This window comes from Cupressus sempervirens, chromosome 10 (genome assembly GCF_028749045.1).
Source record: "Cupressus sempervirens isolate cs-2001-9-10 chromosome 10, ASM2874904v1, whole genome shotgun sequence".
NCBI lineage: Eukaryota > Viridiplantae > Streptophyta > Pinopsida > Cupressales > Cupressaceae > Cupressus > Cupressus sempervirens.
In genome coordinates, this window is record NC_143127.1 from 40,440,824 (window position 1) to 40,467,271 (window position 26,448).

Genomic DNA, 26,448 nt, shown 5'->3' on the forward strand with positions numbered 1-26,448 from the left:
GTAGTTTTGGAGATGTCAAACATCTAGTGAGCCTTTAATAACTACATTAATGATGATAAGGGAGTCCTCTTCTACATGCAACTTGGACACCCTCTTGGACACTCTAAATTCATTTATAGTGTACCAAACACCAACTTCAGAAGAAGAGTACCAAACATTATTAACATGCTCAAATATATTTATTATTAGTAATTAATTTTTTATTTTAATAATTATTAATTATTTAAAAGACTAAAATATTAATCATTATTCAAAATTAATTATGAATTAATTATTTTTATTGGTGGATGTTATCATTTTTCAATTTTAAAATAATTTTTTTTTAAAAACAACTAAAAATATATATAAAGAAATAATGAAAAAAAATTCTTAAATTTAAAATAAAAATAAGAAACCCACAAAACAAAGCTATTTACAAATGCTAAAAACAAGTTGATCTGAAACATATGTCTTATTCTAATAATGAAACATTGATAAACCAGCTAAAACTGTCTAGCTACCTTCTAATTAGATGCAAAATTGCCAGCTATTGTGATAGACAATATAAAATAAATTAAAGAATTATATAAAACAAATAAATAAAAAATCTACAGTTTCAAAACTGAAACCGAACTATTAAAGTTTGAGGAAATGTTCTGTAAGAACATAAATGTTGTAATAATTGTTCAATCGATTTTGATGTACATTTTTTATACAATCGTCTTCAAGGCCATTTTGTAAACTCGAAAACCTTCAAAACTATGTCAATGCCGGTTGGTATTTGCCAAATAAAGAGTACAACATTGAGAGCATTTAAGGCTATGTGAAGGTTCCTGGCAACATCATTTCCCTTTTGCATTGCAGGAACCAGAGCAGCAGCCAAAGCCCACAAAACTGTAATACCTGCCAAAAAAACAGCTACGAATTCAGGCATCAGCAGTCTTAAGAAAACTTATTCTAGCACTGCAATACACAAGTTAAATATTTTGTTCCAAACATCGTTCTTCAGGTTGCTTAAGGAGTGCAAGCATTTCATTATGGGATGTAACTCTTATCACGTAAAGCTTGCACTGGAATGCATTTCTATGACATAAGAAGTATGATATTGTAAGTAGGTTGTCCATTTGTGGGAAGAAGGATCTAGTGATTTTATGAGTGTTAGTGAAAAACCTAGTTTTGTCATCTGTTGTAGGATCCACATCACAAGTGCGATTTTACGAGTTCCAGTCACAACAAATCTTTGTCTTTACAGCATAGACTTCAATGGCAAATTAGTAGCGCAGTGTGTGTGATTGATCATTGATAACAGTGGGAACTTCTTTACTTACACAGCTTGGTCTTGTGGTTCGAGGATTCATATTCTGAAGAATGAAGTTGTGAATTTCACCTTTAAACACTTTACATACATGCAAAGATATACAGCTTGTGTTCAAATGGATGGGCTGAGAATGCAATTTGGAAAGTAGAGCAACTAACTTTTTCAACTTAACATTCACCATCAATTGCATATCAATTTAAGCTTTCAAGTGATACCCTGCTTTCTACATCTTTAATGAGTCTAGATTCTAACTGATTGTACTTTGAATTTAATAATGAGCAGAATAAAACTATACAAACAAAAACAAATTACCATTGAAAGAAGTTATTTTTCTTACAACAGCTAGGAGTTGAACCTAGGATCTTCCATTTACTACTGGGGTGCTGGCCCTCGTAGTGGCTGGTCCATCTTCAGTTCAGGCATGGCTCATTTTCCAATGCCCTACCTTGAGCCACACAAAAAAGTGATTAGGGATTCTAGCATGGCCCAGCTCTGTTTACCTAGGCTCTGATACCATGTTAACTTTTCCGTAATCAGTTAAGAGTCAAATGTAGGACCTTCCTTTTGCTACTGGGGTGCTCTATCATTGAGCGACAGACCCTCTTGGTGACTGGTCCATCTTTGGTTCAGGTATGACTCATTTTCCAACAAAAGAAGCATCTAATCCTAACAAGAGACTTTTGTTGGAATTCTAAAGTTTAAATTTCTTCTTGGTCTAAGATCAGAAATGTATATTAGATAAGAATTGTAATTTGTATAAGCTAACTCTTTATTCAACGTGTACAAGGTAGAGATTTGATGCTTATGCATTTTCCAATACCGAAGCTTTGTTGGAATAACTGATGCAGATGTCTTCAAGAGTTGATAGGAGAGTTTGATGATGTCTTGAATTACATGTTTGATGATGATTGAATCAGTTATTATGTTTTCATTGATGTCACCTTGATAGTTTGTGTGAAATGTTTATCAGGAATTTAAGCTCTTACTGTGCAGGTGACAAATCGAATGTGTCGTTGATTTGTATGATGAGTTAGTGTGCACTGTTGGTATGGTAGACTCAGAGATGTCCCTAGTTGCTAAATTTGTAATTTTATGCATTGTACATCAATATTGAGTGAGTTATGAATGATTGAAGCAAAACAATCTTATTGGTTGGTCAGTTTATGATAGTTAGTGAATGATTTAATTGGTTTATCCAATTTGTGTTGTCTCAAGTGATGAAATCCAGGATTCATGAAGTTTACTAAGTTGTTGGATCAATGCCAAAGTTATGTTTGATTTGGTTGTTTTGGATCGATTGAACAAAGTTCAAGGAAAATAAAGAACATGTTGAATATTTATGTTTGATCTTGAACCGGTAACATGTAGGACGTTTCTAGTAGATCTTTTGAGTTGGTGAGTTGTGATTGATGTTGTGGCAATGACGTGGAAGAAAAGAGATTTGATGGATCAGTTATACATTGAAGAGTGCAATGAAATTTCTTGGAACTGTGTTTGTTTGTTGGAAAAATCAAAAGGGCAGATGTGTGATGTTAGATTGATGCGCGATGGAATATGTTGATCGTGTGGTAACAACTAATGATGGATTAGGGTTGTGTAACACAGTTTGGTCAAGCGTTGTTTGATTTCCATGTGTTTGATTTCCATGGGTAACACGTCTAGGGTTAGGCTTACCTGATGATGAAAAGTATATGTATATAGCAGAGAGTTGTCTTGCAAGTGTGGTGTGGAGTTATCAATGGAAGTGGTTGTGATCGACAAGGGTTGTGTGATCAAGCTGATAGTTGAATGTCTGTGAGGAGATGCAGATGGTGAATTGTAAATAATTTGTTCAAGCAATTCTGAAGCGTTATTTCCAGATCATTCTACTTAGTTAATCCTAATAGGTTGACAAGTTAAAAGCCTCTAACAAGGTCACTTTTAACGCTCTGAGCAGGATCTTTAGCAGGATCTGAAGTTAATTCTTTTGACCGGGAGGCTCATTAATTTGAGTTAGAAAATCATTTCCTAAAGTTACTCCTAATAGAGTAAAAGTTCTAATAGGGCTAGAGGTAAATCCCTTGACCGGGTGACTCCTAACAGGATTTGTTCTTAACCAGTTATTATTGTAAGCTTCTAACAGGGCTAAGCTCTTAACTGGGCACACTTAAAAAAGAGTGCAAAATACTTGTGGGTATCGATTCCTGTTGTGGTTTTTCCCTTTGGCCAAGGGTTTCCACTATAAAAGTCTATGTGTTATTGTGTTACTTATGTGGATGCTTTTATGAGTTTCTTTATGATTAAGTTTCGCAAGTTAACATGAATGGATGCATGAATGAATAGATGATAAGTTTGGTTTTGGTTAATTAGTTAGATAAGTTGTGATTTGAGTTTGAAGTTGGTGGATTACTGTTGCCCCCTCCTTCTCAGTAATATAGGACCTTGAATATATTAACAAGCTTATAGTTGAAGTTCCACACTAAATTTTGAAAGTGCTACGGTCCGATTTGAGGTTTCTCCTTGACCTTTTAATCGTATCATTTGATGTCCCCTCAAGGGAAGGTACTGATCTCAAAGACTCTCATAATTCCAATTTTCATTTTGCGCAAAACATCAAGAAAAGAGATAACAAATGCATTAAGGTACAATATTGTTACTAATTAGCATTTATTTGTTTTGCAGAGCTTTTGGAAAAACTGAGGGTAATGAACTTTTAAACATAAGCACTTCAGATCACAACCCATGATCCATAATCAGCATAACTCAAGCAAGAAAACACCGGTTCCAGATTCTACTTTTAATTAAATGAGCTCAAGGTACCTAGAGAAATGCAGGGGGAAAGCAAGTTTCCCACGGGTCCAGAAATGGTTAGTGCATGAGTAACCCAAAGAATGGAAAAAACAATATTTCACTGACTAAAATAACTCCGGACTGTAATTACTGCCAAATGAGGTTTTGAGAGATCATATTCTCTGGAAGTAGGTTACAAAAGCAATTTTTTGTAGTACAACTAGTAATTTCATTTGCTGATTCAAACTGTTCTAAATCTCCGATATCTCATGGTGCAATACACAACCTATCATCACAAAAATAAATATCACGATCTTCTAATGATTTGCAAATTTGCAGAGTGCAACCTCAAACATTAATAATATTATTAATTCATGTTGAATCAGCATTCTATGCACCAAAACAATCTAGAAACCCATGTTCAGATTCAAACGACTGCAGAAACCTCAGTGTGCTAAGTATATCATGTTCTCTTTCATTCTGTGACAGAAGTGAACTAATTATTTATGACTTGCATGCACATTTGACTAAACAATCCTTCAATAATCAATGTAATTAAAGTATTCTTAAGACCAAGTAAAAATAATCAAACTTTGATTAAGTCATAGCCCAATCCATGTGCAAAGGTTCCCACCAAGGCAATGAATCAAGGAGGGAAAATTTGATTCAGAAAAGACCTTTGAACGTAAAAAATTCTCAATGGAAGGTAAAATTCTGACATTACGTTAATTTATGGGGCTGGGTGGTGCAAACTGCAGAAGCATTCCCTCAAAGGCTGATTAATCTGACACAAACCCATGGAGATAATGGATTTAACAGCAGCTCTGTTGTTTATGTGTTCTCACTTTTTATAAGATGAGACAATTAACATTCTTGAGGCCAAATCATCTGAAGGTGCATATCAGAGTGTGCCAATATGTTTAAATGGTTGTTCCTACTATAAGATTGTAAAATTGGTGTATTCCATTCAGCATTTATGCATCAAGTCTTTCTTTCCTATTCATTTTTTCCTTGCTCAAATGGTAATCTCCTTGCATTAAATGAGTCACAAAAGAATGATAAGTTTGGTAATCCTTCAATATGCAATGTAATAGAAGCTTTTTGATTTTCATGATCAGCGCTTACAGAATGAAACTCTAGTCACAACTCAATCACTAAGAAAAGTTTCACACCAATGCAATGAAGCAAAAAAGGAAACTTTGATTCTTAAATAGTATAACTATATTTTAACGCAGCAAATTCTCAATGGAGCTTAAATTTTGACATGGTGTTTCTTTAATTTATGGGATCAGGTTGTATGAATTGTAAATAAAAGCACAAAGTAATCACTCAACCTCTGATTAATCAGGCACAAAGCCATGAGAACAAAGGAAGCAGCAGTTGTACCTCTCTTATTGCTTTTATTCTTAACTTTCTGTGAAATGAAAAGTTAAAAATTAAAAAAAGAAAAGAAAAGAAAACTTCTTGTGAGATGATCTGACTCTTAGGCATTCTTGAGGCCAAATCGATTTGTAGAAGATAATAGATTGTACCAACATGTTTAGATGATTGTGTTGGTACCCAAATTTGGAAGGCCACAAATTTACAAAACTGGCTTTGTCTCTTGGTGTGCACTTGCCCTACTTACCCACCACTAATAACCAATCAAAGAAATTTCAAGTGGTTCTTTCATGTTTTGTGGTTTTCTTTGGTCAAAGATAAAATTCATGTTGCGTATTTTGTGTTTGAATTCCTAAGCATTTTGGGCTATTGGAGTTTCACTTCCAAAAGTACCATTTCCTCATTATTCCCAACCTCAAAACCTTAACCATTTCCCTTAAGCTTCTTCTTCTGCTAGTGTTTTGCAGGTCACCTTCCTAGGTACTAGTATCTTGTTCCCCTCAACCTCCAAAACCTCGACCCCATGCTTTCCTTCCCTTCATTGTAAAATTACACTCCTTCCCTCTAGTTCCCATTTCCCTCAAAAACCCAACCTCTTCACCTCTCACTTTATTTATTTTCTCCTTGCTAGGTCTCAAGCCTATGGAAGGACCTTGGACCTTGGAATCAAGTCCTTGGTTTCCAAATTTGCCCAATATTTTGACCCTCTCCCTTCTTATCCCAAAGCTCCCTTTCCCCATGTAGGTCTCAATCTCACTCTCATTTTATGATCTCCCCTATCGGTCATATTGAAGTCACTGAGGAACCTTGGAGTTTAATGCCAAATCTCACCTGCCAAGTCCTCTTGAATTTCCCATCCTCATTTTGTTCCCTGTCCCATAGTTTTTAAACCCTGAGATACACAAACCCTATTCTCCTTTCTTCCTCAAGTGTTAGACTCTAAAGTTAACCCCAAACTTTGGCACCAATCCATAGTTCCAAGTCCACCGCTCCTCATGCTCCCTTGTTCTGCAGTCCCATGATTCTTAGTCCCTCCCACACCTAATCCCCACTCTACTCCAACTCTTTGTCTTTGTTCCTTCTTCACTCTTTAGTCCCAACTCCCTCTCCAGATCTATTCCTCATGGATTCTTCATTTCTACTCCTCTTGGCCCAAATCCCTCTGAACTCTCAACTATGAGACTTATTCTCTTTATTCCAAGGTCTATGGTTGTAATAACCCCAATAGGTTATAACTCCTTCAAACACCAAAATTCTTTATACTTTAGTTGTTTGACATTTCGTCAAACACTTTGCAGGCAAGTTCTGATACCACTGTAATAACCCTCCTCAAATCTGCCCTCAAAAAATGCTGATGAAAGCTCAAGGAATTTCATCAAACAATTCACATGCAAGGGACGTATGACTGATATAGTATTTCAGCTAGCTTCAAATGACTTTTTTTACAATTTGCATCAATGAAAATCTTGTGCTAGAAGACTACAATGGACTACACAATGACCTAACATGAGTGTGCTACTAATTTTGACAATATTTAGTGCATATATATGATCCAAGCATAAGAAATGAACACCTACAGACAACTGGCATTTTTACAAACAGTTGGTATGCAAACTAACTAGCTGATAAATAATGATATTAAATTGCTTAAATGACACCAGCAACTATTATCTTCTTAATTGCAATGAAAATTACAATGCTCATGAAATATGGCCAAGACTTTGGCATTTACATGGATTACAAAATGATAATGCTGGTATAATGCACACTTACAGCTGAAAGCTTATAACACCCTAAAAAGCAATACTAACAGAAGAACCTGGTTGTAGATGGCTGTAATAATTTCCTTCAATGCTGCCCCTTCTGCTTTTCTTTTCCGATTTGCTTTTTCGACTACTTTTTCGGATCCGCTTTTTGAGTTGCTTTTACGGATTGCTTTTTCGGATTGCTTTTTCGTATTTTCTTTTTCGGACTGCTACAATGTTGAATCTCAAGACCATATCTTTCAATGGTGTCAAGATTTCCAGCTTGAAGGGATTCCATCCTTCAAACTATTGAGACATAATCTCTAGAAAATTTTCCAATTTTTTTGATATTTCCAAGCATGCATAAAAGAAGCTCTTCCATTTCTTTTATAGTGTTCTCACAAGAGCTCCATCCTTCGTTTTCTCAATGTGGGATAAAACATAACTCCCTTTATGTAACTTATGTCTCCAATGTGTTATAAAATAAAGGAGACTCTTTTAATTTAAATATTTCCCACAAACTATAGTCTATGCATTAATAAAGTTAAATATTTAAATTTAACTTTATAAAATAGCTTTATCAATGCATAACAAATCTTATCAATGATAAACAAGTCTTCTTGTCAATTTTTTAAACAATTACCATCGACATACCGTTGCCACTGGATGTCTGCCCATGTCCAAGATGACTTACTATAAATAGTAAGTACGCCCAAAGTTGCCTCAAAACCCCTCAAAAAGACCTACAACTGAAACTATATAGGCCAAATGGCCTCTAAGCCCCTTTAATGTCCTGGTTAGCCTACGGGACCGTGGGAAAATAGGCTAACGACAACATCATGCTATGAATGCTAAAAAGGGGACATTACAATGGTCCCTCTCAAGACCCATACCTTGACTCTCTTCTTATCATGATCCCTAGTGTTGAGTTCCTTTTGACCCTCAACACCCAATTTTTCCTTCAATTGTCCTCTCCTTAGAGCCTAAACCTCCAAGAGAAACTCACAGCTAAATGTTTGGTTCCTAATCTTTTCTTCTTACCATGCATTGAGCCCTACTTCTGATTAATCTAAGTTCCCCATTTCCTTCTATCCATAATCCTCACATTTATTTTCTTCACATCCCCTATCTTGGTGACATCACCCAATCCTAAGAGTTTGTAATTGGTTAATGTGGAGTTGAAGAGGTTCAAGTTCTTTCAAAAGGCCAACAAGTTCAAGAAAGTGGCATGCAATCAATGGTGTTGACAAGTGCATAGGTTTATGTACTCATCAAATCACCAACAGGTTCAAAGCCAAAAAAATACACCAACATGCAAAAAATAGAAGAGAATGGACCTGGCAAATATTAGTGTTGGCTAGCCCACAATTCCTTAATTTAGCCGATGGGTTTAGAATACACTACATGTTATTACAAGGCAAAGGAAAGGCAAAAAATAAACCTTGGAAATGTTGGAGGTACTTGAACATGTTGAATCTCTGTCCAGGTTCAGAGAATGTGAAAAGCTTTCACCATTTTAAAGATGGATATTTTTATTGAGCTTTGAGTTGCAAAATGCTGTCTGGTTAAATGTTGCAACCCCTTCTCCTATACGTTGTGAACACCGTTGATGTAGTAGATGACCTTTCATCTACCAAAAGATCCTTGCACTTGAGGGCCCAACCAACATAAATCAACTGGCCATTCACAGGACAAGGAAGAACATTCTCCACGTCTTACAAGTACTTTCAATCTCAGTTTGTAGCATGCATAAAGGAAAGTGACCCCCAAGGGATATAGATGTCATCCAAAAGGTACCTATCAAAGGACTTGCAAATTAAATTCAGGCCTTCAGGCCTTCTTGGAGGATGAAAAAAAGGAAAAACTAAGGAACCTTGTAGTAGAAAGAATCGGCTTAGTAGAAACTATAGGTTTTCCCAACTCTAGGTATAACTATATTATATTGTAAGGATCTAGATTCGTCTCAAATTTGAAATCACTTTTTGTAATCTTTTAAAAGTGAGTGATAAGGTAGACTCAACCTTAGCTAAGTGTTTCCTTGTGCATGGCATGCATTTCTAGATGTGCATCTGATTAGTTAGCCAGCCAGTAGACTAAAAAAATTAGTAGAACTTGTGTGGAGTATTTTTCAAAGCAATAAAAGCAATCTATGAGTTTATTCAAGGGTTACAATGTATAGTCATCTAATATTCTACAAATATTTGTTATCTTTTCTAATGTATAAAAGAGAAACTAGCTTACTTGTGCATTATGAAAATCATAATCTTTTGTGCAATCTTCATTAAGGTGCCACTATTGATCATAGTTGTTACATGTCTTTGTATGAATTCAATAATATAGTTGCCCAACTAGATATAGGCATTGGTCTGCCACTAGCTCCACCTCCCCATAATCTCAACACATTCAAAGCAATTCATTCTAAAACTTTTTTACTTTGTTTTAAAAAATTTCGCTCTCAGAAACATTTGAATGCATGAAACAGCACTAGGGGACAATCTTGAAAGGCATTTCAAATAGTTAGTGTGGAAACCCATTTGCTCAATTATCGTTTAACGAACTCACCAAACTAGCATAAAGGCACGAGGTGAGAACTAAGATAGAGGTGCACTATCTAATGGGTATGGTTTGTCCAGTTATGAGTGTTGGTGTAAATAGGTATTTACTATTTACACTTTACTTAAGTTTACTTAGGTTAGTGCATTATTTTATTATTTCCTTTTATGAGACACTTAGGAGTTTGCACACCTCTTTCAGTTGTCATGTTGACAACACAGAAGTACGCAACTCTAATTATGCACACGGTGTCTACAACATAGGAGTTCGTATCATTCACTGAGTTGTCATGTAGACAACACAATTTTTCGCACTCCTAATTTAGCACGTCTACAACACTAATTTGCGTGTCACACCATTGTAGGCTTATCCTCTCATCATCGCACTTACTTTTGTGCTTAATGGAGGATAACCCATATCTAGTGGACATGTGCTTGGTTGGAGGACTTATCATGATGTTGATTCCGAGGCATTCTAGATGCATCTCAGAGGCCTTTATATTCAGGCACTCCTAGTGTACTTGTACATTGTATTGAATACTATATAGTTATTCTGATCATACTCTGGTCTAATTTGTGTTTGTGTTTTGAGTTGCTTGGTCTTGGGTGAATTTTGCCCTAAGGTGGATTCTTACATGGTATTAGAGCAGAGGGAGATACTCATCACATAGCCATTACAGACCTCATTGCTTCATTTCACTAAGAGAACCGATTCAGATCCGGGGCATCAGCGGCAATTGGGAGCATCTAGAGCCGAAGTGGACCTCACCATTGCGTTTGGAGAGATGATTCGGTGAAGATTGACTATAAATTTGCCTATTTTAGGCCATAGTCAACCGGGAGGCAAAAAATTTTTGCAAATCGGAACCCGAAGGTTCGATTTGCAAATTTGGGTATGGTCCTTTTTCAATTTGATTAATTGATTTTCGAATCCATTAATTTTGCATTTTTTTGCTTTTTCAGAATTATTTTTTTCGATTTTAGGCACCTAGGCAGAGAAATTTATTTTTTTGCCCAGGCACCAGGCAATCACACCTCGGCCCTAAGCAGTGCGGAATATTCCACAGTCCACAGGTATTATTCTACAAGTATAATTCTATTATTCGCAGGTTTAATCACACAAGCGAACATATAACAGTGCACAGAATATTCTCATCAATATTTCGATCAAATCCACCAAAGGCACAACCACAAACTGGCGGCTCACACTTGCAACCGTTGCTTGCGCTTGTTTTATTTTAAAATAGCGGCCCTTTGCTTATATGGAAGTCCGCCTTCCCCATTCCAAGGAATGTGGGACTAAAACATTCAGCCCACCTGTAGTTTTTTCAAAGCTGCCCACCGAAAAAAACATTCCTAGCGGCCGCTGTGCTCAACCTTCGGGCGCCGTTAATTCAAACCCCGAGACCGCTTTTTTGATTCCGACGTCCGTTTGCATGGCGTTCTCTAACCATGCAGCTCTGTAAACCTACCTCCATGTGGCACGATTCTAATTGCCGCGGCAACATTCATGAGCCACGTGGATAGACCCTGCCTGTGACACGTGGCTGTAGCCAATTCGTCCACACAGACAAGATGACAGAGCCACCTCACCCGTGGACACGTCGTCACCGTACACCGAGCAGTACACGTCAGCCAGCCATGTCAGATTGCTAACTCATTTGCCATACGCCACGTGTATAATATAGTCAGCAGCCACGTCATCTGACACATTGGAATTTTTGTACAATCCATACATGCCACGTCAGCAACCGTACGGGTGGCATCATCAATAGGTCAGCAAGGGCTTGCACAAATGCTGACATTAGCAAACTACTATGCTAAAATTGATAGCCATTTGACTGTCAGACCAAGGCATTTTTGTATTGTTGCGACGGTCATTTGAATGTCAAATTTAACACAGTGTTTTCCTCTGCAGACCTCTCTTCAGATGCAGTTTTGATTTGGCAGCCCAACTTCAAACGGCCATAACTCAATCATCTGGACTCCAGATCAGGTGCAATTTTTTTTGATTTTGGGTAAAATTTCCTGAATTTTGTAGTGGTGTCACTGTTTTCTGGTTTTAGTGCATGGATTTATCAGTATAAGCATTTTTTGGCGACTATACCTGCCTAATCCTGTTTTTTGCAACTTCAAATGCATCGTACGGGCTCATCTGGACTCCCTTTCAGGTTCCGTTTTTTTTTGAAAATGTATATTTTTTCATCTAGTTTTCAGATCTACAATCAGATTGTAGTCTTATTTGGACAAAAATACCACTTTTAGAGATAGGTCCTATTTTGCATTGTATTGCTTCACAATTGTTGTATTTTTGAGCTACATTGTAAAGGTTCAGATTTGTACTCTATACAAAGGTTGTAATCAGCACAATCAGAAAGCCCACTTTGTCCATTTTGGCAAGTGACCCATTGTAAACGCACTATATATAAAGTGCCAAAATTATTTATTTGGGGGGGGGGATGTTTTAATTGAGTGAAAAGGGGGGATGTGTACTATGTACTGTGTCTTCTTGATCTTGTGTTCTTGCATCATGGGTTTTTTTTCAAAGTTAACTCCACATAATTATGCTACTTGGAAAGAAAACATTAAAGAGCCATTGGTAGAAAAAGGTTTATTGCGTTATGTCACTGGTGCTGCAAAGAAACCTCCTGCTGATGTTGATAAAGCTCGGAAGGAAGACTGAGAATCCAAACGAGAAATGGCCCTAGGAACCTTGTTGAAAAACATCTTTGATCTTGTCAAATTTCACATGAGGAAGCTTACAGATCCAATAGAGGTTTGGGCTAAACTTGAAGCTTTGTATGGGACAGTAGATGAAGATATGGCTTACACCATAGAGGATAAACTTCTCAAGTTGGATCCTAGAAATTTCGACACCATCAAGGACTATCTTACCCAAGTAGAAATGTATAGGACACAGCTGAAGGATTGTGGTGAACCCATCAAGGATGGAAAGATGATCAAACACATCACGACTCATCTTCCAGCTGAACATGTTCCTTTTGTTTCTAGCTTTAGTACACACAAATTGACAATGGGTAGTGCCTATGTAAAGCCTTCATTCGAGAAATTCTCAAAAATGTTGATCTTAGAACATGACAATCTAGTGGGTATGGGAATTCTTAATTCTTCCAAAAACAAAGCCTTGGTAGCAAATGAAGGTAATTCAAGTGGTAAAAACTCCAACAAGAAGCAGGAGCAATGGAAGGCTAAGCCACAATACAACACACAACAATCCTCCTCAAAACAACAATCTTCCTCAAATCAATCTTCTTCCACTCAACATTCTTCTTCACAACAAGGAAAATCTTCTTCCAAAAATAATCAAAAGGGGAACAATTCCAACAAAAAGGAGAAGAAAGCATGTTCCTATTGTAAGAGGAATGGGCATGATGAACATGAGTGTAAAGATAAGCAAATTGATGAATTGGTCAATATTATGAGGAAACCCAAAATTGATGTACCAAATGCATATAAGGATAAGGGATCTTCATCCACTTCAAAGGGCAAGGGACAAGCTTTAGTTGCAAGTACAAACAATGCGGAGGAATGGGTTCTTGATTCAGGAGCAACACAGCATATGGGTGCTTCAAGGGAGCAATTTTCCTCATTGAAACCATCAAATGTAGCTTACATCTATGTGAGCAATGATACTCAAGTTGAAGTAGAAGATAAAGGCAATGTTGAGTTGGAAAATGGCGTCTTCAAGGACGTACTTCATGTTCCTAATCTTAGCACCAACCTTCTCTCCATCTATCAAATCACTCATTATGGATGTGGCAACAAAGTAGAGTTCCTCCCCGACATAGTAGTGGTGAAAAATGTCAAAGATGATTCTATGGTGACGGTTGGAAATGCAAACCATGAGACTAGACTTTATTCTTTCTCATATTTTGTGCCTAAGTCCACATCTCTTGCCTTGTTCACTCATTCAAACACACAAAGTAAACTATGGCATGAAAGATTTGGACACCTTAATTATCGCTACCTTCAGCAACTTACCAGCAAGGAAATGGTCATTGGTCTACCTCAAGTCAAGTTTGCAGAGGGTGTATGTCCAGGTTGTGAAGTAGGTAAACATCCCGAAAAGAATGTGACAAGGGGAAGTCTTGGAAGGCAACTACTGTTCTAGAATTGGTTCATAGTGATGTAGCTGGCCCCCTTCCAATACCATCCTTTGGTAAGGCCTGCTATACTGTCACATTTATTGATGACTTTACAAGGTACACAGGTTTTTTTCCTAGCCCATAAGAGTGAAGTCTTTGACAACTTTATCACATTCAAAGCTCAAGATGAGAAAAAATCTGGAAAGCTATCAAGATCCTAAGGACAGATAATGGCAGAGAATATGTCAACTCCAGACTTACACTTTTGTACACATGAGGGGATAGATCTTCAACATTCAGTTGCATACACGCCACTGCAGAATGGTGTAGCTGAAAGAAAGAATAGAACCCTTAAGAAAATGACCACTTGTATGCTGCAACACGTCTCTTGATCAAGTGTTTTGGGCTGAAGCCATGTGCTGTGCCAACTACATCCAAAATAGAAGTCTGCATAAGGCCTTAGATGGAATAACACCTTTTGAGGCATGGTGTGGCAGAAAACCAAGTGTTAAGCACTTCAAAGTTTTGGTTGTCCAGCATGGGCAAGGATACCTCCACAAAAGCGAAAGGCATTAGAACCACAAAGCAAACCATGCATATTTGTTGGATATCCTGATCATCTCAAGGCATACAAACTAATGGATCTAGAGGCGCATGAAATCTTTTATGAGAGGAGTGTTCAATTTGAAGAGACATGTCCAAGCTTGGCTTCTTCAAATCCTCCTTCCTCCTTCGTGGGCAGTGATCATAGTGATGACAATGACTTGGAAGATGAGATTCCTCCAACTTTGACTCTTAGGACACCACCTTCGCAGGTCAACAAACAGTTGAGGACATTCCTCTTTCTTCCTCTTCCACTAAACCTCGTTGGGCACTGTCAGCCGACTGGATGGTTCCGGCGGTATTTTGTAGCCGACGGTCCGGCGATGTTTCTGTAGCCAACGGTCCAGCAGTGTTTCTGTAGTAGACGGTCCGACAGTGTTTCTGTAGCCGACGGTCCAGCGATGTTTTTGTAGCCGACGGTCCGGCAGTGTTTCTGTAGCCAACGGTTCGGCGATGTTTCTCTAGCCGACGGTCCGGTGGTGTTTCTGTAGCCGACGGTCCGGTGGTGTTTCTGTATTCTGTAGCTGACGGTCCGACGGTAAATAGTTTGTAGTGGATAAAATAATTGTGGCCGACGGACTCCTTCGGGAAGGTTCGGCGGTAGTATTTATATCCCATCTGGGATCATTGTAAATCATCATTCATCTACTATTGCGAATATTATTCTGCTATTCTGCTATTATTGTCTGTATGTGTTGACTTCTTTACCTGTACGGTAAACATTTGGCGCCGTTGCCTTATGAATATGGAAGGTGGGAGGAATGAAGATTAATGTCAAATCAGCTTAACAAGGATTGGAATAAAACGAAGGAAAAAGATGGCATCCGTATTGCGCAAGAGAATTTAATTCTGGCACAGCAAGCCGAACGCCGACGGAGATTCCAGAAGATTTCTGACGGAAACCGAAGTGCGGAGGAATTGTTGGAGGAGACTTGGCAGCGGGTGGAATTGGTGGAAGAAGCACGGGAGGAGTTCTTGAATTTGTGTTCGCCGAGGGAAGAAAATTCAGACGGGAGAGCATCAACTCGCACGGCTCGCAGTGCCGACAAAGCACGAGCGTGGAGTGACCTCTTCGTCCAGGATAGACTTCCGCGGGAAACAATTTTGGAGGATCCTTCGTCTTCACCAAGGTTCGCAGCTGTCGACACCTCCGGTGTAGGAGTGCAGACCGCCGGTGTGGGAGTGCAAACTTCCAGTGTGGAAGACTAGTCCGCCGGTGTGGGAGTACAGACTGTCGGTGTGGGAGTCCAGACTGCCAGTGTGGGAGTGCCGACCACTGTAGGAGTGCAGCCCTCCAGAGTTATGGCGGGACCCAAAGAAAAATTACCGAAATTTGAAGGCGATGGTACAGTCGACCCCCTCCGACATTGTAAGACATGTGAGACGATCTGGCGGGCAAATGGAATCACAGATGCCGACGAATGGGCTAGGCAATTTCCGGCAACCCTACGGGGTGTCGCGATTGATTAGTTTTCGGATATGGATCCGCAGAAGCTGAATACATGGGATAACATTAAAAAGGAGTTCTTGGCAGAATTTAAACTCTTACGGGATGATAATGAAATCGTAGCGGAAATTTTCAATACCAAGCAAGGGAAGCACGAAACTGTCCGCGTCTATGCCAGGAGATTAAAAGACTTAGTAAACAAAATGGAAAGCAAGCCAGCAGACGGATTGCAGAAAAGATGGTTTGTGGATGGCCTACGCTCGAAGTTGCGGAGGAAAATGAAAATCGTGCCACCGTCATCATATGCCAATGCTTATAACAGAGCACTGGACCTTGAAAGTGCGCAGAAGACAAAGAAGAAGAAAACTAGCTCCTCTGACTCTGATGATGACAAATCTGCTGGAGATGATAGCAGCGACGACGAAGGTAGTAGCAAAAAGGTTCGTGCCTTACAGAAGGATATGGTTCGAATGATGAAGGAATTTAAAAATATGCAGAAAGAGCCAAAAGGTAGTGAATTATGGTGCACAGAATGTAAGACCAACGGTCATACTAAAGGATCATGTCCGAAGAACCAATTTTGTGACATCTGTCAGATCATGGGCCATTCAACAAAAGACTGTCCCTTTAACATGAAGACAAGAGGATCTCCGCAGGTGTTTCTCACATAGGAGGCTTTCCCGTCGGGTAGTAGCGGAAACATGAATACTGCCGGTGCTACATCTGGAGGATACAGGAATAATAGCAGAGGGCAAAATAACAACAATGCAACCAATAACAATAATAATGGGAGCCGAAGTCGAACTCAATATGATGCAAACGGATGGCCAATCGTTCAATGCTGGGCATGTAATTTGTGGGGTCATTTTGCGCGGGATTGTACAGCGGCAAACACACCAAAATTATTATGCAGATGGTGCGGACCCGGCGATCACGAAGATTCCAAGTGTCCAAAGGCTGGAGTAAACTTGATCACTGTCGGCACAGATGTAGAGGAGGTTCTGGCAATTACACGAAGGCAAGCAGAGGAAAAGAGAAAAGTGGGGGAAGTGCAGGCGGACATTGCAAAGGCACCGTCGGCGGAAACATCTCAGTTGAAGGACATCACCGGCACCTTGGCAAAGAACTTCGCAGAATAAAGCATTGTACGACAGATCTTACAAACGGAGATACCGGTCAAGATAAGTGACCTCCTTCTCACAATGCCCCAGTTACGGACGGCTATTCTGAATCATACACCGTTTTCGAAAGCACCGGAGGACATAGGAAGGAATAGTAGGGAAGTAATGACAACAGACCCAATGCTGTTGGCACTCACCTCCGGACGGCATCCGGCGATCGTTGAGATGGGGATTTTGGGAAATGTTTTGACAGAGAATTGTTGACGGAGGGTCCGGCGTGAATGTCTTACCGGAGGATACTTGGAAGAAGTTGGGAAAGCTGACGCTGTGGCCACCTACATTTCAGTTGCTCACAGCAGACCAACATGGAATCAAACTGTTGGGAATTCTGAAAGCGCAACCGGTAACAATTGGTACGCAACCATTTTTGTTGGATTTTGTGGTCATTCCATTAAAAAGAAAAGGCTATGATGCTATTCTGGGACGGGATTGATTGGTGCAAGCAAAAGTAAAACATGATTGGAAACGCAATACCCTATCAATGGAGCGTGGAGGCAAAAGATTCATAATTGACCTGCACACGCAAATGGTTGGCGAGGAGACAGCATTGTCAGATTCTGACAGTGAAGGCGAGAGTGATGACGAAGGGAAGAGGAGAATGGAATCGGATGAAGAAGGAGTATTGAGACTTGACGGAGGATCGAATGACGACGACCTGGACTCAGTGAATGGCCTTTACCACTGGCAGATAGAAGACTACGAACTCTTTCCGAGTTGCAATATGCTAAGGGTTGACGAAGATGAGAAAAAGGAGGAAAATGAATGTCTGCAGGAATGCAAGGAAGCGGAAGAAGGAAAAGCTGCTATGGCTGAAGTTGAGGGGAAGAACATACAGTTTGAACACAAAAAAACGAAAGATTCCACTGTCCGGTACATGGTGAATAGACCGCACGGAAAGAAAAGGTCACACTGCAGCATAAAATTAGTGGAAGGGCACCGACAGCAAGGAAATAATCCAGCTGCGCGACGACCGCAGGCACAGTGGGCGACGAGGTTGGCACAGAACAAATGTAAGGCGTACGACAGTCAAAATGAAATCAAAGTGAAAAAGTTTAAGGGCAGTTGGGTTGGACCATATGAATTCAAAATATATGGTGCTAGGAAGACTCCATCGCTGTCACAAGATGGTCAGCTGACTCCGTTGTTGTTGCAGAATGATGACGCCTGGAGGCAAAATGGAGGTACCTCTGTCATTTGATGTGTAGAAAAAAAAAAAAAAAAGTAAAATTGAAAAAAAAAAAAAAAAAAAAAAGAAAAAAAATATATTAAAAAAAAAAAAAATTGGACCCTGCGGGCAGAGTCTATCCGCGGGTGGACAAAAGCCCTGCGGGCAGAGTCTGTCCACGGGTGGACAAAAGTCCCGCGGGCTTCAAATTTCCTTGTCCACGGAGTTCGGAATGTAGCACGTGAATAAAATGAAGGCAAAACAGGAGGAGAATGAAGTTTAGTTTGCACGGATGTGAAAGACTGATCCGGTGGATATTTTCAGTGAAAATTGAAGTGTTTTATTTCTCTCCAGAATTTGCACCATCAGAAAGATCTCAGTGTCTTGATTCCAATGCAACTTGAATGGACAAAAACGGAGTCCGAATGAAGAAGTTACGCTCAGTCAAAGTTTTGGTCAATAGGTAGACCAGAGGGCTAGATAAGGGAAAAAATTGGACCATCTTGAAAGTGGTCAACAATGGGTTTCAAATCAAAGATCTTGTCGAGAGTTTCCCAACAGCGTTGGTTTCATCGAAAACGGACTTCATATGTGGAAGTTATGCTTCTTTGAAGTTGGAGGCAAATTTTTTTAAAATAGTGACATCATCATGATGTCAACATGGTGACATGGCATTTTGAAAATTGGGCGCCAAAATATTTGATTATGAGATTCGAACTCATAACCTTTTTCAAGCAACTCCTCCTATTTAGCCGCTGCGCCCTCCAATGCATTTGCTAAAAGTAGTAGCAAATCTTTTTAAAATCAAAATAAATAAAACCGCTATAACATTCAAAAAGGTCGTCGGTGGGGGTTGAACTCTTAACCGACCGCCTCCTACAAATTCGCATGACCATTGTACTATAAATGGCGTTTTGTTTTATATTTGTAGCGGCTTTAGTTAACCTTTACCCAATCCCGCTTGTCTCTAACTAAATAAGGATATGGGTTAAAACAAACCCCTTAAATTCTATGGTGGAAAATTAATTTAATTTTTTTAAAAGGGATATTGAGGGGATTATTTGTTTTAAATAGGGATTTCATGGTTTTGGGGTTAGTTTTATTTGTAAGGCTTATAATTATAAAAGCCAAAATGGGTTATTTTGTTTTAAAATGGGGCTATGTAATTATTATGTTGGTTATATGGTTTTAAGCCATTTTTGGGTCAAAATTATGTATAAAAGGAGGTGATTTTGTATTTGAAAGGGAAGAAGAGAAAAAGTTGGAGAATTATTGTAATTCTTGAAGGAGACTTATAGAGAAATTGGTCTTAGTGAAATTTTGAGAGAATAGAGAGGTGTTGTAAGGAGATTTTGAGCCATTCTTGTACATCGGAGTTTTGTTTCTACTGAAGTGCTCGAAGGAATGGACTTGGTGCATTTGTAATTGATTTTGGAGAATAAACGGATCGGTCTCACTCTATTGGAGCGGACCCGGAGACGTAGTCACGTTTGTGACGAACTCCGAAATCAAACTCTGTTTGCATCTTCTTATCTTCTTCTCTCTCAATTCTGTTTCTCACCTTAAGTTTTGATGCATAATTTCATTTATGTATAAATGCATTAAGACTTCCGCTAATTTGATTTTATTTAAGCATTCAATACTGCAAATAGTCTAGATCCATTTTTCAGATCAAAGACTCTGTTCGCGGAAGCAGCTTAAGCTGCGGAGTTCCTTTCCTGGCCGCGGGTTTGGCTTTGCGACATTTTTCTTTTCCCATAACACCGAGGAAGCTGATCGGCAAGGTTGGAAATCCTGCAGTTCCTTGATGCATAGTTCCCGCTACCACTTGCTGCTCCGTTTTCACTCTATTGCATATTCTTTTCCTCCCTCGCGGGGTGAGACCTTCTGTAATGGGCGGAGGAGGCAAAACTATAATTAAAAAATTAATTAAAAAAAAAAAAAAAAAATGACGACAAAATCAAGTTGTTCAGAATGAGTGACAGATGATGCCAAAGGGAAGGGGACACATCCGTGGTTGCTAGAAAGAGTGCAGAATCGGCAGATAATGACAGAAATGGTGTGTTCCGTGCATTTTTGTGTGGGTTTCGAAGTGCTAATTTGGTCTTGGCGGCGCCCCTCCGCGAGGGCGCTGCCCCTCGACCCCGTCGTGGCGGATATCAGTCGTGGGAATCTAACCAGTTGAGAAGAGTTGAAGCTGCTGCAGGCATGGACTTTCTGTGTACCAGAGGCAGTGGGAGCAGGTGTTGGCTGTAAGGCTGTCTTGGTGGATGCGTAGAGAGCTCGGGAGGAGCTGATCATCCAGTTGGAAGCAGTGCAGCGACACTTGGCTTAGGGTACCGAGGAATTGAAAACAGAGAAAGCAGCACAGGTGGCTATCAAGGTCAGCTTGAGGAGACAGTATTGTGTTAGCAGAGGCTACAGATGTAACGGGATGAATGTGGAAGTGATGTGACAGAAGCAGATTTCTCTTGTTGTAGTCACTTTGTTAATGTATTTTGTTAATTTGTCTCAGATATTTTGTCAGTCGTCAGGAGACGACTTTTCTTTTTGGGGGGGATGGTGTCAGCCGACTGGATGGTTCCGGCGGTATTTTGTAGCTGACGGTCCGGCGATGTTTCTGTAGCCAACGGTCCAGCAGTGTTTCTGTAGCCGACGGTCCGGCAGTGTTTCTGTAGCTGACGGTCCGACAGTGTTTCTATAGCCGACGGTCCGGCGGTGTTTCTGTAGCCGACGGTCCAGCAGTGTTTCTGTAGCCGACGGTCCGGCGATGTTTCTGTAGCTGACAGTTCAGTGGTGTTTCTGTAGCCGACGGTGCGGCAGTGTTTCTGTATTCTGTAGCCGACGGTCCGACAGTAAATAGTTTGTAGCGGATAAAATAATTGTGGCCGACGGACTCCTTCAGGAAGATTCGGCGGTAGTATTTATATCCCGTCTGGGATCATTGTAAATCATCATTCATCTACTATTGCGAATATTATTCTACTATTCTGCTATTATTGTCTGTATGTGTTGACTTCTTTACCTGTACGGTAAATAGGCACAACAAACTCTTGATGTAGCAGGTTCATTAGAAGGAAATCCTTCAAACACTCGGAGGACTAGGTCACAGCACAAGTCATTTCCACAAGCATATATAGCCATTGCTTCAGATCCACAGTCTTTTAAGGAAGCATCAGGGATTCCAGAATGGGATAAGGCTATGGAGGAAGAATATAATTCATTGATGAACAATAACACATGGGACTTAGTTCCCCTTCCTAAGGGAAAAAAAGTGGTTCAATGTAAGTGGATCTATCAAACCAAATTTGCAGCGGATGGAAGTGTGAATAAGCATAAGGCTAGACTAGTTGCCAAAGGTTTCTAACAGGTTCCAGGTATTGACTATACAGAGACTTTTGCACCAAGATGAACTCCATTTGCCTGACATTAGCAATTGCTACAGCTCAAGGTTGGGTTGTACACCAGATGGATGTTAAGAGCACTTTTTTGAATGGTGACCTTCATGAGAAAATTTATATGGAGCAGCCACAGGGGTTCGTACAGGATTCTACTATGGTTTGCAGATTGAAGAAGTCTATTTATGGTCTAAAGCAGGCTCCTCGGGCTTGGTATGCCAAAATGGATTCCTTCCTCTCAGCAGGTTTCACCAGATGTCACTCTGATTCAAATGTTTACATTCTTCAGAAAGATGACTCTCACTTGATATTAGTGCTTTATATTGATGACTTAATCATTACAGGGAGCACTTCATCCATCATTGCCAGTGTCAAGACCTCTCTACAGGACAAATTTGCCATGACAGACTTGGGTTTGCTACATTACTTCCTTGGCATTGAGATCACATAGTCTTCAGCAGGGATTACACTTTCACAACCCAAGTATGCTCTTGACTTTCTTTCTCGATTTCACGAGTGACTACAAGCTTGCTCCTACTCCATTCCTATCAGGTGTCAAGCTAGAAGCAAAGTGTACCACTCCACTTGTTGATGTGACATTATACAGACAGTTAGTTGGGAGCCTTATCTACTTGACACATACACGCCCTGATATTGCTTTTGCAATTGGCATGGTTTCACGTTTTATGCAAAAACCTCATGAGCTTCATTGGAAGGCTGCCAAGCGCATTTTGCACTACATCAAGGGTACACATACACATGGGATACATTGTGCAGCAGGTACAAGGCTTCAGTTGATTGGATACACAAACTCAGACTATGCAGGGGACTTAGATTCTCGCAAGTCCACTTCAGGGTACATCTCTCACCTTGGTCTAGGCCCTATTTGTTGGCAAAGTAAGAAGCTGAACAATGTTGCTCTTTCTTCCACAGAGGTTGAGTATCGAGGAGCTGTCAATGCAGCTACAGAAGCTCTTTGGTTATAGCACATCTTGGAGGAGTTTGGATTTGATGTACCTAAGCCTACAGTTATTCATTGTGACAATCAGAGTGCCATTGAAATCTCTAAGCATCCAACTCAGCATCAGCGAACAAAGCACATTGAGGTTCATATGCACTATATCAAAGAGCTTATACATGAGCAGATCATTACACTACAAGACTGTCCTACAGCAGAGCAGTTCGCTGATATCTTCACCAAACCCTTCACCGAGGTCAAGTATACTCATTTGCGAGATCTCTTGTGGGTGCAAGATGTTGTAGAAAGGGGAGTCCCTTGAGTTCTCTCTTCTTCTTCTTATGGGAGGGATTTTTTCCTCTTATGAAGTCTTCTTCTCTCTCTTCTTCTCTATTGTACTTATCTCTCTTTTTGGAGGAGGGTTTTTTCCATGAGGTTTTCCCTCCTTCGCTTTATGAGAGATTGCATTGCATCATTCTTAGCATTGCTTTTGTACATGGGTACCTAACATGGCCTTGTACCCGGGACCCATTATGCATTAGTGAGCTTAAGTGCATTCCCCTAAGTTGCACTTAAGGGGGGTTGTTGGTGTAAATAGGTATTTACTATTTACACTTAAGTTTACTTAGGTTAGTGCATTATTTTATTATTTTGCATTATTTTATTATTTCCTTTTATGAGACACTTAGGAGTTTGTGCACCTCTTTGAGTTGTCATGTTGACAACACAGAAGTACGCAACTCTAATTATGCACATGGTGTCTACAACACAGGAGTTTGCATCATTCACTGAGTTTTCATGTAGACAACACAATTTTTCGCACTTCTAATTTAGCACATGTTGTCTACAACACTGATTTGCATGTCACACCATTGTAAGCTTATCCTCTCATCATCGCACTTACTTCCATGCTTAATGGAGGATAACTCATATCTGGTGGACATATGCCTGGTTGTAGGACTTATCATGATGCTGATTCTGAGGCATTCTAGATGCATCTTAGAGACCTTTATATTCAGGCACTCCTAGTGTACTTGTATATTGTATTGAATACTATACAGTTATTCTAATCATACTTTGGTCTAATTTGTGCTTGTGTTTTGAGTTCTTTGATCTTGGGTGAATTCTGCCCTAAGGCAGATTCTTACAATGAGTTTAGTCCCTATAATGATATCTATTGTACACCTTAGGGAACCCCCTCCCCGCTTCTTGGTTCAGGAAAGGGAAAAGTGAAGGAAGTTTTACCCACCTAAATAATCGATCCAACGTTTTCCCTTCCTGATCATAAGGCTGGAAGTTATGCCCTGAGTTTGAAACACCTGACACTCAAGAAGAGGCTCACCTTTGAGGATGTGCAAGTGACAATTTGATCACTAACAGATTGCTTATATTATTTGATTGTAAAATTGGTGAATTCATTCAGTGTGGATAACATAGACTTTCTTTCCCACTCACCCTTGTCTTGCTCTCTATTGGTGATCTCCTTGTGTTCAAGTCAGCCAGAAAACTCTAATAAATAAAGCATTGTTTGACATCTCAAATTTCACTTCACAGTAGATTTTGACATGCTGGATTCATGTCACAAAAATAAATATACCTGTTCCTGCAAATAAGTGAGGTCCTGGAAAAAGCTTTCCAGTTCGCATCCATGTGTTGATACCTCCACCGACTGCCTCCAAAACTCCAAATCCCAGCAGAATTGAGCCAGCATTAAAATGCCTATCTCTGAATGAGCCCTTCAATAGCTGTTTCCTCTCCTGCAAATTGATTAAGACAAATCAGGACTCAGTTCCACTCTTTTAAAACACCAATTTGGATATGATTCATATAAGACATACACACCTACTCACACATTTATAAATAAGCAATAGAAATAAATCTTGGGGAAAAAAATTTCTATGTTCAACACTCAAATAACCTCAGTGAGCTGCTGGATCTTTGTATCTATGGGTGAAGGGGGAGCAGGTGCAGCGCCTTCTTCCTTGGGCTGGGGTTTTGCTTGTTTCTTCAGATCATTGATTTCGTCCTGAATAGTTCGAACTCTTCGCCATTGCCATCCAAGATAGCCAGCCCACAATGTGTAAGCAAACAAAGCACCCATTGCAATGGGGTGGACCAAAGCTACAGATCGACCCTCCAAAATCCCAAATTCACCACTTACCGCAAGAGCTTTCTGCAACCACGCAAATTATGTCATCCACCTAAATGCACTGATATAAAAGTCATGGGTCATACTGATCTATATTTTTAACTGGAAACATAAATTTTGAAGATACTGCAAACTAATTAGAATATCATAACCTTTTTTTTGAAGTAAGCTAAAATTTCATATTAATTTCGTAGAAGAGTTGAAGGAGAAGCCAAATATCCCCAAGATATTGATAAATAATTCATGAAGCCTCTGTAATTTCCTGATGTTCATACCATTCATAGACACTCTACAACCAACTAAATAATCCCTTTTATTTTGAAGATCCAATTCTTATCGAACTACAGAATATAACTCAATACCAACATTTTTTAGTACGACAGAATGCCCTCATGGATATTCTGGGTGCTTAGTAGAACGGCATATGATTGATGATGGACACTAATATGGATTTGCAAAGGCTTCAAACAGGGGATTGAACATTTTCACCTAAAAGACTTCAAACATATTGTCTTCCCTTCAAGTCAGTTCAAGTTTATCCACAAGAACCATAAAATCTATTTTCGACGTCCACTATATATTATGGAATTTTGCCAAGTAATCAAACATGGAATTGGAGAATGCATGACTGACCTCTGAATCAACCAGAAATGGCACCAATGCTACCACACCAGAAAAAGCTGCTGTCGTCGACCAATGCACGGCATCATTCTCGTTGTTTACTGGTCCTTCAGAATCCTCTTCCTTCTGCATTACATTTTTTTCCATGTGGGTCTTCTCAGCTTGGTCAAATTCTCCATTGAAAGGCTTCGAGCAGCATTTAGAACTGATTTTTACAGAGGCATTGAAGCTTTTCTTAACACAATTCGTGGAAATTTGGTTTATTAGGAAGCTGGATAAGTGAGGAATCTGATGGGTGCCTCTGGAAGGACTGATACACGGAGGTTTCTGAACACCCATCAGAGCTTTCGGAGATGCTTGCAGGATTACCGTGTTAGCCATGAGCTCCGCCACAGCTCAACCACAACACGAGCACTTCTCATAGGTGTTCAAATATTTTGTTTGGATAGAATAGTTAATTACATCATCTTTCTTTTGATCAAGGTTTTCCCTGATTTTCAAGGAATTGATTATGTTCTACGGAAACTATTATGTTTTCTTGTTGACCCAAAGGTTCCGCTTATTCTCAAGTGCTCGAGTATGTTCACGAAAAGTATATGTTTTACTTGTTGACTCGTTTTTCCAGTTTTAATTCAAAACGGTCAGGGAAAACCGATTTTGGGTAAAGTTATATTTTCTTCATTCTCCCCTGCAGATTGGGCTGCAAGTTTAATTCAAAGACGGTCGAGGAATATCGATTTTGGGCGGTAAAGTTCATTATTATTTTGAGCTGAACATTTTTTTAACATTTATTTCAATCAAAAAATTAAGAGATTATAATAATATACTAGGGCTTGTATCAAAATGAGGTGTAAGGGGTGTGACAATAGTCATAATATGTTGAAAAGTATATAAAATTTATATATTAATGAATGCAAATGTTTTATGTAGATAATTTTTTTTATAGATTGATCAAAATACATTTGGCATGGGTTGTCAAGATGATTTTGTTGTTTCTGATGTCATGTTTATGAAGATGGTTATTTGTGATACATGAACATGAAAAGGTAGAGAATTTTTACTTTAACTATTATATTT

General features: G+C 39.4%; 1 protein-coding gene across 1 annotated transcript; it reads right to left on the bottom strand.

Moving 5' to 3' along the window:
• Positions 1–544: 544 nt before the first annotated feature.
• On the bottom strand, positions 545–25,877 carry LOC149532458 (plant/protein). The gene is made up of 4 exons (XM_089805508.1): positions 25,384–25,877; positions 24,520–24,774; positions 24,199–24,358; positions 545–882 (listed from the first exon to the last, which is right to left on the bottom strand). Exons 1-4 carry the CDS (start codon positions 25,750–25,752, stop codon positions 704–706), a joined length of 963 nt encoding a protein of 320 aa, XP_089661634.1. The 5' UTR covers positions 25,753–25,877; the 3' UTR covers positions 545–703.
• Positions 25,878–26,448: the final 571 nt, after the last annotated feature.

Coding starts and splice junctions, on each gene's coding strand:
- LOC149532458 (XM_089805508.1), bottom strand. CDS start 25,752: ATGGCTAACACGGTAATCCTGCAAGCATCTCCGAAAGCTCTGATGGGT. Junction 24,775..25,383: donor CATTTCTGGTTGATTCAGAG/GTCAGTCATGCA, acceptor GCGTGGTTGCAG/AAAGCTCTTGCGGTAAGTGG. Junction 883..24,198: donor TCACTTATTTGCAGGAACAG/GTATATTTATTT, acceptor TTTTTTTGGCAG/GTATTACAGTTTTGTGGGCT.